Source organism: Symphalangus syndactylus, chromosome 3 (assembly GCF_028878055.3).
Source record: "Symphalangus syndactylus isolate Jambi chromosome 3, NHGRI_mSymSyn1-v2.1_pri, whole genome shotgun sequence".
NCBI lineage: Eukaryota > Metazoa > Chordata > Mammalia > Primates > Hylobatidae > Symphalangus > Symphalangus syndactylus.
This window is the reverse complement of record NC_072425.2, coordinates 32,151,133-32,165,757: the sequence shown is the minus strand read 5'-3', so window position 1 is coordinate 32,165,757 and position 14,625 is coordinate 32,151,133. Positions and strand designations below refer to the sequence as shown.

General features: G+C 42.4%; 1 protein-coding gene across 4 annotated transcripts in view; it reads left to right on the top strand.

The window, feature by feature from the left end:
- Window positions 1-14,625, top strand: part of SNX30 (sorting nexin family member 30) — a 125,485-nt gene that overhangs the window by 44,530 nt on the left and 66,330 nt on the right. For all 4 annotated transcript variants that reach the window (XM_063636121.1, XM_055271488.2, XM_063636120.1 and 1 more), the window contains exon 2: window positions 4,140-4,331. In XM_063636121.1, coding sequence (XP_063492191.1) covers window positions 4,140-4,331 — 192 coding nt within the window. The remainder of the gene's footprint in view (window positions 1-4,139; window positions 4,332-14,625) is intronic.

The following is a 14,625-nucleotide window of genomic DNA, read 5'->3' as shown; positions in this document are numbered from 1 at the left end:
ATCATTTTACCCTTAACGTAAAGATGCCTTGAGAGGCTTTGTCAGGCTCCTCTGAGACTAGATCATTCACTTGCCCATATTCCTCCAATAGAATCAAAAAGAAAAATTAGATTGTTTTAGCATGACTTATTTTTATTAAAACTATATTGGCTCCTAGTCTATACCACTCTCTTTTCATAAATCATATGTTTAATGTAATATAAAATTTTGCTAGTGATTTATGTTAATTTAATATTCTGTCTTGTGGCTGGCTGACCATAACGGTGTATCTTAAAATTGAAATTCTTTGAACCAAAGGAGTTTGTAAAGCAACCTCACTCTGCATCTGTCTTCCTAGGGTAAAGTAAAAGTGGGAAGGAGGAAGAAATGCTCTTATAATGGAGACCTACATGGTGAAAATTGGTATTTTGCAGCAATGGGGAGTTTTCATTATTAATCAACTATGTAGTTGTAACTCTTCACAAAGGCTATTCTGGATATCCTTTGTTATAATAAAATCATTAAGAAAATATTGAGACTGCGGGTCTCAATGCAATTTTTATTTTCAGCAACATTTATTGTGTGTCTGCTATGAACCCAGCCTCATAGTTTATAAGAGGATGCAAGAATACTTACAAGCACGTGTGTGTGTGTGTGTGTGTGTGTGTGTGAGAGAGAGAGAGAGAGAGAGAGAGGGAATAGTGATACAGCACCAACCATGTACCAGACACTATTCCAACTACTTCCATATACTAACTCAATCCCACTATATCCATTTTATAAGTGAGAACACTGGGGCTTAGAGAGATTAAGAAGCTTGCTTAAGTTGCACTGGTAGTAATTAGTGGTACTGGGATTCAGAACTGGGCAGTCTGGCTCAGGTTAGCCTCAGTTGCTTGTCCTTCCACAGACATTTATTGAATACTTTTGATAGGCAAGGGATTGAATTTGGTCATTTCGAAGATTCATTCATTCATGAAATACTTACTGAGTACCTACCATGGGCCAGGGTAGCATAGGAGGGAAGAATCTGGAGTATGTGGCAAGATCTGATTGACTGACTCTCCCCTCCCTCACTCCCAACAACTGATTCGAGAACTAACTTCATACTGTCTGGCCCAAGACATTTCAGATCTTTATGTGGGCTGTTCCTGGAAGGTTATTGGCTGAGGTTCCCAGGGCAAATGTTAGGGGAGTTGGCTTGAAGTCACTACCCGACCTGGGGAGACAGGAAGATAATCACACAACACACTTGCAATACAGTCACACACACACACACATGCACACACACACATGATGAGCAAGGCACAGTTGCAGTCACTGGGGACTTACAGTGTTTGTGGATATGTTTGATGTATAAATAAATGATTAAAACTACGAAATGCCTCAGTGGAGGTGTCTTCGAAGTATTGAGAAGGGTGTGAGTAATTCTACCAGGGAGTGGGTCAAGGAAAGCATTAAAGGAGAGGGGATTCAAGCAGATTCCTGGAAGATATTTGGAGATTATGATGTACAACAGGGGAGCTTTTCCAGCAAAGATAAGGGGCATGAAACAGCTGAGTGGTTCTTGGGAACTGGTCCCTCAGATGTGGAAGGAGGTGGTAAGAAAGGAGGCTGCTGAGATCAAGCCAGGCTGGATTGTGGGAAACCACTGTCTGAGCTGCTTTTGGCATCTCTGCCTTAAGATTGTGAATTCTTTTTCTTTTGTGCAGTGTCTGTCCACTGACAGAGCTGTTCTGAGGCCCAGTGTGCTAGTGTTGATAAAATGTAAGGGAGGGCCCCTGTGATGCCTAGCATGGCATCCTGCCTGAGGTCAGTGTTTAAATGTTTACTGAAATGACCAAGACATGATGTTTATCCTGGAGTTCCAGAGAAGATGTTGTCCCCCTACAACTCCTCAGACACTGGGGTGTGGACACTGTGTGTCCCGTGGTACCACTACATTGAAAAGGCAGTCCCATCAGTGGCCGCTGCTGTAGTTGGACTCTGCAGTCATGTCCACACTGAGAGGGGCTGTTGAAGGTGTGACGTCCCAGCTGATGAGCTTGTCCATCTGCCCTGTAGTCAGAAGCACAGCGGGAGAGAAGTGGAGGGGGGAGGTCTATTGCCATGAGTACCTTCTGTGAAAATGGTACCCTTTTAGTAATTACAGTTTTCTTGATACTGCGTAAGTATGTGATTAAATGATCTGTGGTCAGCAGAAATAGGAGTTGAAGGTGCCTTTTCTGTGTACTTTCCGTTACCCCCCAAGTTGGGTGACATTGCCCTTGACCCCAGGCCACGCTTCTTCACTCCAGTGTGTCCCATTGCTCTTCCCAGATGTCCCATCATCAGCTAGAGCTCATGGATGTGACTGCTAGGTTAACCTCTAATTTCCTGTACGTTCTCTTACCTGGGGGCTAGGTCATAACTCACCTGCAGAGCTCCAAGAGGAGAGAATATGGGGAAAGCACCCCCTGCTCCCCAGCCTGTGATCTGATGGCCCACAGGTCACCAAGGCTCTTCCCATGGTGTCATGTCACTTTCTTGCCATATTCTTTAGTCTCTGTCTCCCAGTTATTCCAAAGTGACATTCAGAGGCCTTCACATCTGCTGCTAGGCAGGGCTCTGCTCTGTTACCAAACCTTCAAACCAAACAAGATAACTAACTAGGCCTTCTCAGTTTCACAGCCATTTTTTGAATACTGTAGGGACATAATTTATTCACTGGCTTCCTACCAAGACCTAAAGAGCGAGGTCTGTAATTTTAAAAATCCATCTTTCCCTTCCTTTCCTGGCATTTGCCCACTGACTACCTTCCTACCCACTACTCTCTTTTAAGAACGTCATGGAAAATTTTAAGCATATAGAAAAGGGAAGAGAATTGTATAATGAACCTGCAGGTACCAGCTTCAATGGTGATCAACTTGGGCATCTTACATCATTTATATCCCCACCTACTCATCCTTAATTATTTTGAAGCAAATGCCAGACATTTTACTTTATTAATAAATATTTTAGTATATAATTTTAAAAGATGAAGATTTTGTAAAATCATACTTCCATTATCATACCCAATGATTCCTTAATATCAATATTCAAATTTCCCTAAATATCTCAAAATCTTTATCTTTTTGTATCTTGTTTTAATGGAATTGGTTGATCTCTTAAGTTTCTTTACATCTTGTTTTCCTTTTTCTTTTTTTTTTTTTTTTTGAGATGGAGTCTTGCTCTGTCACCCAGGCTGGAGTGCAGTGGCATGATCCCGGCTTACTGCAACCTCTGCCTCCCAGGGTTCAAGCAATTCTCCTGCCTCAGCCCCCCGAGTAGCTGGGATTACAGGCACATGCCACCATGCCCAGCTAATAGTTGTATTTTTTTTTTTTTTAGTAGAGACAGGATTTCACCATGTTGGCCAGGCTGGTCTTGAACTCCTGACCTCAAGTGATCTGCCCGCCTTGGCCTCCCAAAGTGCTGGAATTACAGGCATGAGGTACTGCGCCCAGCCAGGTTTCTTAACGTTTACCTGAGCCCACGTGGTGGTCTTGACAAAGTGGGAAAAACGGAGTATGCTCACAGGGAGCTTTCTTTGTTGAGGTTTTTTGTTTGTTTGTTTGTTTTGACGGAGTTTTGCTCTTGTCGCCCAGGTTGGAGTGCAATGGTGCAGTCTCAGCTCACTGCAACCTCTGCCTCCTAGGTTCAAGCGATTCTCCTGCCTCAGCTTCCCAAGTAGCTGGGATCACAGGCGTGCGCCACCATGTCCAGCTAATTTTTGTATATTTAGTAGAGACAGGGTTTCACCATGTTGGCCAGGCTGGTCTCGAACTCGTGACCTCAGTTGAGCCACCCGTCTCGGCCTCCAAAAGTGCTGGGATCACAGGCGTGAGCCACCGCGCCCAGCCCCTTGTTGAGGTTTGATGATGGTGGGGCCATTATGTTCTCTGCCCTTGAACTGCTTACTTATGTTGGTTTCTCCAGCACTTCCCGAAAGACGAATTGGCATGAAATTGATTCAAAGCACTACCCCAGTTTGTTTCTCTTGGTCGTAAAAGATTTGTTCACTCAAGAAACACTGAGTAAGGAGAGGCTCAGGTGTTTCGAAAGTTATTTTTGGATTTTTTTGCTGATATTCTCCAGTATGTGTTTTCATTTAATTTTAAGGTACTCTTTTCTTCTTTTAGGATCTCATTTTGCCCAACGGTGGTACTCCAGCAGGTACTTCAAGTCCAGCTTCTTCATCTTCCCTTCTCAACAGACTTCAGCTTGATGATGATATTGATGGTGAGACTAGAGATCTCTTCGTTATAGTCGATGATCCCAAGAAGCATGTGTGTACAATGGAGACTTACATCACCTATAGGATCACCACCAAAGTAGGTCCCTGTGTTATAGAATGCCCGTGTTGAGTGGTCTCAGGGAATTAGGGTCTACCTCAGTGCGTTTTGCCTTTGCTCTCCCCCTCATTGTACAACTCTGTTCACCTTGATTACAATTGTGGGTGTGGCTTTTTGAGAGCATAGATGTAATTCAGATGAAAAGGATTATATATAATAGTTTTTTAAATCTTAGAATGAGGAAGAAATTGTGACTAAGATTTTTCAAATAAACAATCCCTATACGTGCGCTTATTTTTTTTTTACCATGATACTATTTAACATGTTAATATCATATTGCTTCTGAAATTTATGAATCATTGTATCAACCTAAATCACTGTGATGAGACCATGAATAAAATTTGGCCTAGGTGGGGTTGATGGTAGCAGGAGGAGGAATAATGGGAGGATAGAAACTAATACTGTCTTTCTGGTATATGTCAGATAGGTAGTGGGCAGGTGTTGAGATTTAATTGATTAATTAAATAACTTTTAAGATCATAACAATTTTTTATTTTGAGACAGAGTCTTGCTCTGTTGCCCAGGCTGGAGTGCAGTGGTGTGATCTCAGCTCACTGAAACTTCCACCTCCCTGGTTCAAGCAATTCTCTTGCCTCAGCCTCCTGAGTAGCTGGGATTATAGGCCTGTGCCACTATGCCCAGCTAATTTTTGTATTTTTAGTAGAGACAGGGTTTCACCTTATTGGCCAGGCTGGTCTCGAACTCCTGACCTCAGGTGATCCACCTGCCTTGGCCTCCCAAAGTGCTGGGATTACAGGCATGAGCCACCATGCCCAGCCAAGAGCATAACAATCTTAAAACTTATATCCGGCCGGGTGCAGTGGCTCATGCTTGTAATCCCAGCACTTTGGGAGGCCGAGGTGGGCGGATCACGAGGTCAGGAGATCGAGACCACGGTAACCCCGTCTCTACTAAAAATACAAAAAAATTAGCCAGGCGTGGTGGCGGGCACCTGTAGTCCCAGCTACTTGGAGTGTCTCAAAAAAAAAAAAAAAAAAAAAATTAACAAAAAAAATAAAAATAAAACATATCCTTTAGTTACAATTTTTCAGATGAGGAAATGGAGGTGGAAAGTTCAAATAACTCGCTCAAAGTTACAAAGTTGATAACCAGGATTCTAATTTGAATTTGTAGGACTATACAGCCTATATTTTAATTTTTTAAAACCATACTCTTTACATAATTCCACTTATAAAAGAATAATTTTAATGTATCATTTGTTACTTATGAAAATTATTTTTTGAATATTTAAAATAGTATTAAAGTTTTAGTCTTGGAACAAGGTTTCCCAATCTTGGCAGTATTAACCTTTTGGACTGAAGAGTTATTTGCTGTGGGGGGGCTGTCCTATAGAGTGTTTATCAGCAGCCCTGTCCTCTACCCATGAGATGGCAGGAGTGTTCTTCCCTGGAGTGTTCTTCCCTTAGTCCCCAGTTGTGACAACCAAAAATGTCTCCAGACATTGCCAAATGTTCCCTGGGGGACAGGATTGCCACCCCGCCCCCGACCAGTTGAAAGCCACATATTTAGAGGAAGAATGACAATATTGACATTATTAGGGAGAGAATTCACATTATCACTTTATATTTTGGGACAAAAAGTGTTTAGTCAGGAAGCTATCCTAGTTCTTGGTACCCCACCCCCACCAAGTCACATAACAATGATTTACAGATATTTTTGGAACCTTTAATAGATGGTGTCTTTATGGAAGGCATTAAGAGAAGCTGTGATGAGCATGTCTCTCGTCTTTTACTGTGCCGTTTTTCTTCTTCGTTGTAGAAAAAAATTATTTTGAAAGTTTTGTAAGTTCTGTACCTTTTAAAATTCTTTGGAAAGACAAGCAGGGAATAGAATACTCAAGTTTCTTGAATATTCTATATATATTGAGAAACACTCAAGTGTTTCTTCATCTCTTATTGGATGAAAATTTTATATTTGTAAAAAAATAAAAGAAGCAATGCTGAAGGCCACATACTGAGTGGAAGCAGGAAGCCTCCCTCACCCCTTCTTACTTACCTTGTCCTTCTTGCCGAAAGCAACCATGGCTAAAATTTGCTCTGTGTCCTTCTAGTCGTTTTTCTTTGCGTTTAAATTCGCACACATGTATAGTTAAAATGTATATGATTTAGATTTCAGTGTAATATTGCTTTCCAATGTTCCCTTCCATTTTATAGTATTTTTGAAGACCTTTCCATGTTCATGTGACCATGTCTAGCTTACTCTTTCAATCTCTGCCTTATTATTTATGCAATAATTATATAATATCTTTTCTCTATGGACATTTAAGCCTGCTCCAGTTTTTTGATGTTACTACTCTGTCTTTTCTTTTCTTTCTTTCTTTCTTTTTTTTTTTTTTGAGACAGAGTCTCCCTCTGTCGTCCAGGCTGGAGTGTAGTGGCGTGATCTCAGCTCACTGCAACCTCCACCCTCTGGGTTCAGGGGGATTCTCCTGCCTCAGCCTCCCGAGTAGCTGGGACTACAGGTGTGTGCCACCATGCCTGGCTAATTTTTGTATTTTTAGTAGAGATGAGGTTTTACTGTGTTGTCCAGCCTGGTCTTGAACTCCTGGTGTCAGATGATCTGCCTGCCTGGGCCTCCCAAAGTGCTAGGATTACAAGCGTGAGCCACTATGTCTGGCTGCTATGCTGTGTTTTCTTCACCAGGTTCGCATGTAAAGATATGTCTATGTACGTACGTGTGCACATGCACAGTCTTAGCCCACTACACCACTGGGCGCCTAGCCCAGACATTGGGCTAGATGCTTACATATGTTATTTCCTCAGGGGACCTAGATTAATATACATATTTCCAGGAATTACATCCATTTATTTATTTTTTTCTAGGGTGACCTTATTTTTTACCCTGTAGTCAGTGAAAGGTAAGCCTGTTTTTCTTGAGTTGGTGCTGTAAACAGCCAAATGACAAAGTGACCGCCTTGCTGGCACAGCAGTGCTTGCCCACCGTGACATTTTCCCTCGGCTTCTTGATTCTTCTGCCCCAAAATGCAAATACTGCAGGACTGCCGTTAACTGATTCAGAGGCTAACGCGCAGCTGCAACTCGCCAGTCCTTCCTGTGCTGCTTCTCTTTCCTTCCCTGCCTTTTTCCCTCTGTGTTCTTATTTCTATCCCTTCTCTTGGGCTTGATTTCCTATAAGTCATTAAATGCCTTAGAGTAACGTTTTCCAAGTTCTAGCAGCACATTTTCACTTGGCTGTGATGCCAGCACCTCAAGATAATCTTGTTGCAGAACTGAGTTTTACTTTTTATCATTTCTTTCACGTCTGATCCCAAACCAGAGTTGTCTTCTTTTCCTGTTTCTAATAGTGACACTGGGTTTATATTTTGGTGGTGCATTCAGAGGCTTCTTTCTGAAGTTGTATTGAAGGATATGGTGGGGGTGTGTGAGAATGAGAGAAATAGAACAAACAGGAGGAACACGGGATCCTAACACCTAACCCCGTCCTGGGACTTCCACTTCTGCAGAGGTCCTCAAAGTTAATGGTCAGAGGACAAGGTTGTTCAAATGCTTTGCTTTATTACCTTAAGGCTTTGATGCTCTAGCCTAATTCAGATTCCTGATGACCAGGGCTGGACAAAGTACAGAGCTCTTTTCACCTGAGCTAAAATGAGTTGAGGGCTGACAGCCAATGTAGGCAAAGAATTATCCACCCAAATCTAAGGTACCAGTATTCTCTCCCCAGTGGTGGAGAGCCAGTTTCGGCCTTCTTAGGGCAGGCAGCTTCTGGCTCTTTTTTTCTGCAGACTCCAAGAAAGTAACATCATAACAGCAGCTAGTTATTGGACACTTACCATGCACTTTTTTGCAATTGAAACCCTTTTATTTTTATGTCCTATAAGTAATGTATGTTCGTTGTAGAAAAAAAAGAAAGTTCAAGTAAGCTAAAACACTAAAGAATGCCTATATGCTCACCAGCCAGAAATAATTGTTGGTGACTTTCTATACTACTTTTCTTCATCCAGTTACAAAAACGAGTATTTTGTGTACTGCCAATTCACTTAATACATTGTGAACATCTTTCTATGCTAGGAAATGCCAGTAAGCATGCTTTTATGCTATTGTTTATAAGACTGCAATAGTGTTTCATTGTATGGATGTGCCCTCATTTATTTTGTGCTAAATGCTTTATGTATATTATCAGTTAATCTTCACACTCAATGAAGTAGATATAAATACCGTTGTCTTACAAATGAGAAAATTCAGAGACAGAGATGTTAAGAAAATTGCTCAAAGACATGCAACTCATGGGTGGTGGAGCTAGAACTTGAGTCCAGGTCTCTCAGATTCTAAAGATAATAAATTTTAATAATCTTGCCCAAAAGACATGATTTTCTTTTTTTTTTTCTTTTTTAACAGAGTCTTGCTCTGTTGCTCAGGCTGGAGTGCAGTGGTCTGACCTCGGCTCGCTGCAGCCTCTGCCTCCCAGGTTCAAGCGATTCTCCTGCCTCAGCGTCCTGAGTAGCTGGGATTACAGCACTGTGCCTGGCTAATTTTTGTATTTTTAGTAGAGTTAGGGTTTCATCATTTTGGACAGGCTGGTCTCAAACTCCTGACCTCAGGTGATCTGCCCACCTCGGTTTACCAAAGTGCTGGGATTATAGGCATGAGCCACTGCGCCTGGCCCAAAAGACATGATTTTCAAGAGAGGGATGGCCCCGATACCCAGCACTGTGGTCTAGTAGCATGATCTGTGTGGTTGAAACTGACAATAGACTTGAGGGTGAGGAAACAGAGGCAAGCCTTCAGCTCCCTTCAGGGGTTGTTATTTTCTTGTGTCTAGCCTCATTACCAGTGGTGTGTAAAAAAAAAAAAAAAAAAAAAGAGTCATAACACCCCAACTAGTTCCTCTTTCTAAATGCCTCAGTGGTCAACAGAGTCTAAAGGCTGCTCAGAGGCTGAATTATGTGCAATGCAAAGTGGACGTTAGTTTAATGGCACAGTTACTGCTGACTGTGGTGTGAGCAGTTTCATTGGTGTAGTGATGCAGAACCCAAGTGGGTTAGAGTGCGTGAGGGGTAAGAGAGAGAAGAGTGTTAGAATTTTGGCAATGAAATCAAGCATAGAGAGCAGTGGTCAGAAGTGGGTGTGGGTTTGAGGGAGAGGGAGGCTGGTTTTTTTTTTTTTGGCGGGGGGTGGGGGGCTGCTGCTGTTTTTAAGGATGAAAGAGACTTGTTTAAGTGCCAGTTGCCCAGTATTGGTAGAGAAGAAGGCATTAGGTTGAAGATTGGAGAGTAGGATGGAGGCTTCTGGGAAGACGGAGGAAGCTAGAATTGCCACTGAAGGGGCGGTGTACTTTTTCCATTGTTTGTGGAGAAGGAAGGGAAGTTTGTTTTGTGGCAGGAAGTTAAGGGGTTCTTTGCTTATATCTGCAGTTTTCTCTCTGAATAGATGATGAAGTCTTCTAAGGGTGGGGGTGGTTTGAAGTGGGGATTAGAAACTTTCAAAACTTTTATGGGCTTTTTGATAAATGATTTGGACAATGTGAGAGTGAGCTGACTTAAAGGAGTATGAAAAGGGTGCCTGGCAATGTTGGAGGGTCTGGTTGTGCTCACATGCCCAGGTCTGGTAGAGCAAGTGGGTTTTTACGAGTTGGGTGAATGGGCGGTGGGGAGGGAACATTTAGATATTGTTGTAAGTAAGTGATTGAAGTTCTGGGCCATGGAATGGATGCTGAGTAAAGAAGGAAGGAAGTAAAGACATGAATGGATGGAATGTCAGGGAACTTAGGTCCCAAGAGGCTGAGAAACCAGGGATGTTGGGAAGAGGAAGAGTCTGAAATATAGGGGATGTCATTTAGAGGGAGATGTGTGGGTTTCTCCCTGGTGACTATTTGGGAGAGGCTGTGGAATGGAAGGAGACATTGCTTGCCTAGAGGCTGGTGTTGTGTGTGTGAGCCACCTAGATCTCGAGGGCACCTAGGTTGCAGAAGGGCTTGGAAAGGAAGCCTGAGAGCCAGCTGCTTGAACCTTCAGGGCATCAGGAGAAATGGCAGAGCTGTCAGTGGATGACAGCTGTGCGGGAGAGATAGAGGATGTATGTCACTGGATGGCACGAGCCTCAGAAGGGTTTTCACAGGGTGGTGGAGGAGTGGTGGTCAGGGGCTGTGTGGAAAGAGGAGCATGTCAGCAGCAGCTCCTGGCCTTGGGCCGGGTGAGGCTTGTGGAATGCGAGCAGCTCACAGAGGGACTGATGGCAGAGAAGCCCCATTCTCAGGGAGAGCCAGGTTTCAGAATTTGAATGGGCAGAAGAACGCCAAGACTCTATTAACTATGGCATGGGTCTTCCAGAGAGCTTGGCAGAAAGATCTGAGAGGGACGAGATAAGTGGAAGTCCATGTCGGAAGAAAGGAAGGCAGAGGAGCGTGAGGATGAAAGGCTGGAAGCCTCTGTAATTGTCATTCTCAGGGCAGTGGGGTTTTGAGGCAGAATGGGACTAGCTGGTTTTTCTTTGATAAGGGAAGAGATCCCTTTGTTGGGAGATGGGCGTTGCCTAGAAATCTTAAGACCCAGCTGTGGCCTGGACAGATGGCACTTGTGATGAAGACCACGTCTCTCTGGAGTGACTCAGTTGTAAATTTTGGATCAAATGGACGTTCTTCGGAATGGCCCTGGGCCACAGTTGTTGGGCACGTCAACTCTTGGGGCATAAGGGGAGACCTTATGTGGTAGGGTGAGTGAGGCCCAGTAGGTGGAGTGCCCTGCTGGGTGACCGATTAGACTGTGATTCTGTGCTGGGTCTTCTAAAATGTTGAACTTTCAAAGGAAAAAAAAATTGCCAGGGATGTCTGGAGATGACCAGAGATGTATTCACGTGGAGTGATGGTGTTACACTTCTAGCATAGCAAAAATGAGTCTTCTTGACTATGATTCTTGTGCTTGGTCACCTGTTCTTAGACCTGACTGTACCTGTGAGCCTGTGACCTTGTGATCTTTGGACATTCTGCATTGTGGACACACGATGTGGAAGGACATAGAACAAAGTGATGTAGTGGTTGTCTCTGATTATGGAATTGTGTGTGTATGCTCTTCGTTCTTTTTTAGAAATTGTTTACTATAGCTATTCAAAAATAGAGATAAATGTATATTTTTAAATTTTCCTAAGTTAGATCCTGAATTTCACGGAGGAAAATTTACTACAAACTTATCTTTGGAGTTTTACTGGTCTGCCTGTTTTATGAATACTGTGAGTCCTATAAATGTATTTCTATCCAGAAATTCCAAGTAGTGTCTCTGGCCCAGTTTTAGCTGGTGTGCAGTGTTTCATTGTGAGTGTGTTTTGCTAGCCTCATTCCTGGCTCTACTTTTTCCCTCTGTCCTTGTTTTTTCTTTATCTTTTTCACCTACTTCTAATTCATGTCATTTGATCGTATTTTACCTATCACTATATCTTTTCTAGAACAAATTATGGTAAAAATAAATAAAATAAATACTGGGTCAGAGAGTGTGCAAGCATCCATTTATTTATTTATTTTTTGAGATAGAGTCGTCCTGTGTCACCCAGGCTGGAGTGTAGTGACGCGATCTCGGCTCACTGCAACCTCCGCCTCCCAGATTCAAGCAATTCTCCTGCCTCAGCCTCCCGAGTAGCTGGGACTACAGGCATGGACCACCGCACCTGGCTAATTTTTGTATTTTTAGTAGAGATGGCATTTCACCATGTTGGCCAGGCTGGTCTTGAACTCTTGACCAAGTGATCTGCCCACCTTGGCCTCCCAAAGTGCTGGGATTACAGGTGTGAGCCACCACGCCTGACCTTGAGCATCCATTTCATGATAACTTCTTACCTTATTGCTTTCCAAAGCATCAAACAAGTTTTTCTTGCTGTATTAAGTTCCCGATGTCCTTAAAGGAGCTTTTAAAAAATGAGCATTGTGTGTGTGTGAGACTATAAAAATATTGTATGAGAATGGTGTAAAATTTGGAAATAAGGGTGAATATAAAGAGGACAGTTCTCATTATCAGCTTTAAATTTTTCTTCTAAATTTTTTAATATCCAGATATTAATGTAAATGAAATCCTTATGTACAATTAATTTTGTATCCTCCCATTTTCCCTTAAAACAACAGGCCGGGCATAGTGCCTCATGCATATAATCCCAGCCCTTTGGGAAGCTGAGGTGGGTGGATCACTTGAGGTCAGGAATTTGAGACCAGCCTGGTCAACATGGTGAAACCCCATCTCTACTAAAAATACAAAAATTATCTGGGTGTGGTGGCACACACCTGTAGTCCCAGCTACTTGGGAAGCTGAGGCAGGAGAATCACCTGAACCTGGGAGGTGTGGAGGTTGCAGTGAGCCGACATCACGCCACTATACTCCAGCCTGGTCGACAAGAGTGAGACTCCGTCTCAAAAAAAACCCCTCAAAACAACAGTGTCTTACACCCTGGTTGTGGTGGCTCATGCTTGTAATCCCATCACTTTGGAAGGCTGAGACAGAGGATTGCTTAAGGTCAGGAGTTAGAGACCAGCCTGGGCAACATAGTGAGACCCCTATCTCTAGAAAAAAAAAAAAAAAAAAACCACCAAAAATCAGCCAGATATGGTGGCATGTGCCTGTAGTCCAGGTACTTGGGAGGCTGAGGTGGGAGGATTGCCTGAGCCCAGGAGTTTGAGGCTACAGTGAGCTATGATTGTGCCACTGCCTTCCAGCCTGGGGGACTGTATTGAATTTTTTTTTTTTTTGCGAGACAAAGTCTCGCTCTGTTGCCCAGGCTGGAGTGCAGTGGCGCAATCTTGGCTCACTGTAACCTCTGCCTCCCAGGTTCAAGCAGTTCTCCTTCCTCAGCCTCCCGAGTACAGTAGCTGAGACTACAGGTATGCACCACCATGCCTGGCTAATTTTTGTATTTTTAGTAGAGACAGGGTTTCACCGTGTTGGCCAGGCTGGTCTTGAACTCCTGACTTCAAGTGATCCGCCTGCCTCGGCCTCCCGAAGTGTTGGGATTGCAGGCATGAGCCACCACTCCTGGCTCTTATCTAAATTTAAAAAAAAAAAAAAAGGTCTTACCAACAAAATTACTGACAACCATAGAATAAATATGCCATAATTTCATTAATAGTTTTTTATTGTTGAATATTTAGGTTGCTTTGATTCTTTGTTGATTTAAATAATATTGCAATGAAGATCATTATGCAAATATCCTTGCCACAGTTTAGACATTATTTTCCAATGGTAGATTCCTAAAGTAGAAAAGCAGTGATTAGACATAACTAGAAAAGAAAATCATAGAGACTATAGGTGAATATTTTTATAAGCTTGTAGTGGGGATGGCCTTCTTATTGAAGACCCCAAAAATAGCATGAAGGGCAAATATGGATGAAATCAACAATAAAACAATGGGAAGATTCTGTATCAGACAAACCATTTGGAAATCATGATAGGCAAATGGTAATAAAGAACTTACACAAATGAAAAAGACTTGACTCACAATTTTATTTTTATTTTTATTTTTTTGAGTTGAGGTCTTACTCTGTGGCTCACACTGGAGTGCAGTGGTGCAGTCTTGGCTAGCTGTAACCTCTGCCTCCCAGGCTCAAGCGATCCTCCCACCTCAGCGTCCTGAGTAGCAGGGACTACAGGTGCATGCCACCATGCCCGGCTAATGTTTGGATTTTTTGTAGAGATAGGGTTTTGCTATGTTGCTCAGGCTGGTCTCAAACTCCTGGACTCAAGCTATCTGCCTGCCTCGGCCTCCCAAAGTGCTAAGATTACAGGCATGAGCCACTGCACCTGGCTGGACTTATAATTTTTAAAAAGACCCCTGATAAAAGAAGAAAAATACTTTTCTTCTTTTGGCCAATAAACATTTGAAAGGATGTTCAATCCCAATAGTAATTAAAGAAACAACTGTAAACAAAGATGATGTATTATTTTTCATTTATCAGCCCACCAAAGATAACTAGTTCCTGCGAATATGTGGTAAGAATATAAATTGCTATATTTCTGAAAGCAGTTTGTCAATTAAAAAATATATGTACACTTTTGTCCAGCAATTCTATCTTTAGGAATTTATTTTAAGGGAATTATCAGGTGCTCAATGATGTTTACAAAAGCATTGTTTATTGATGGAAAAATTGGAAACAAATGGGGATTTGGTTTAATCATCGTGTAACCATTCAGTGGAATACTATGTATATGTTAAAAATGACTATGTACATCTGAACTTACTGCTGTAGAAAGATGTCCAAGATGTGCTAAAAGAGATACAGACAATGAGTAAATGAATGAATATGCATAGAAAAATATGGAAAC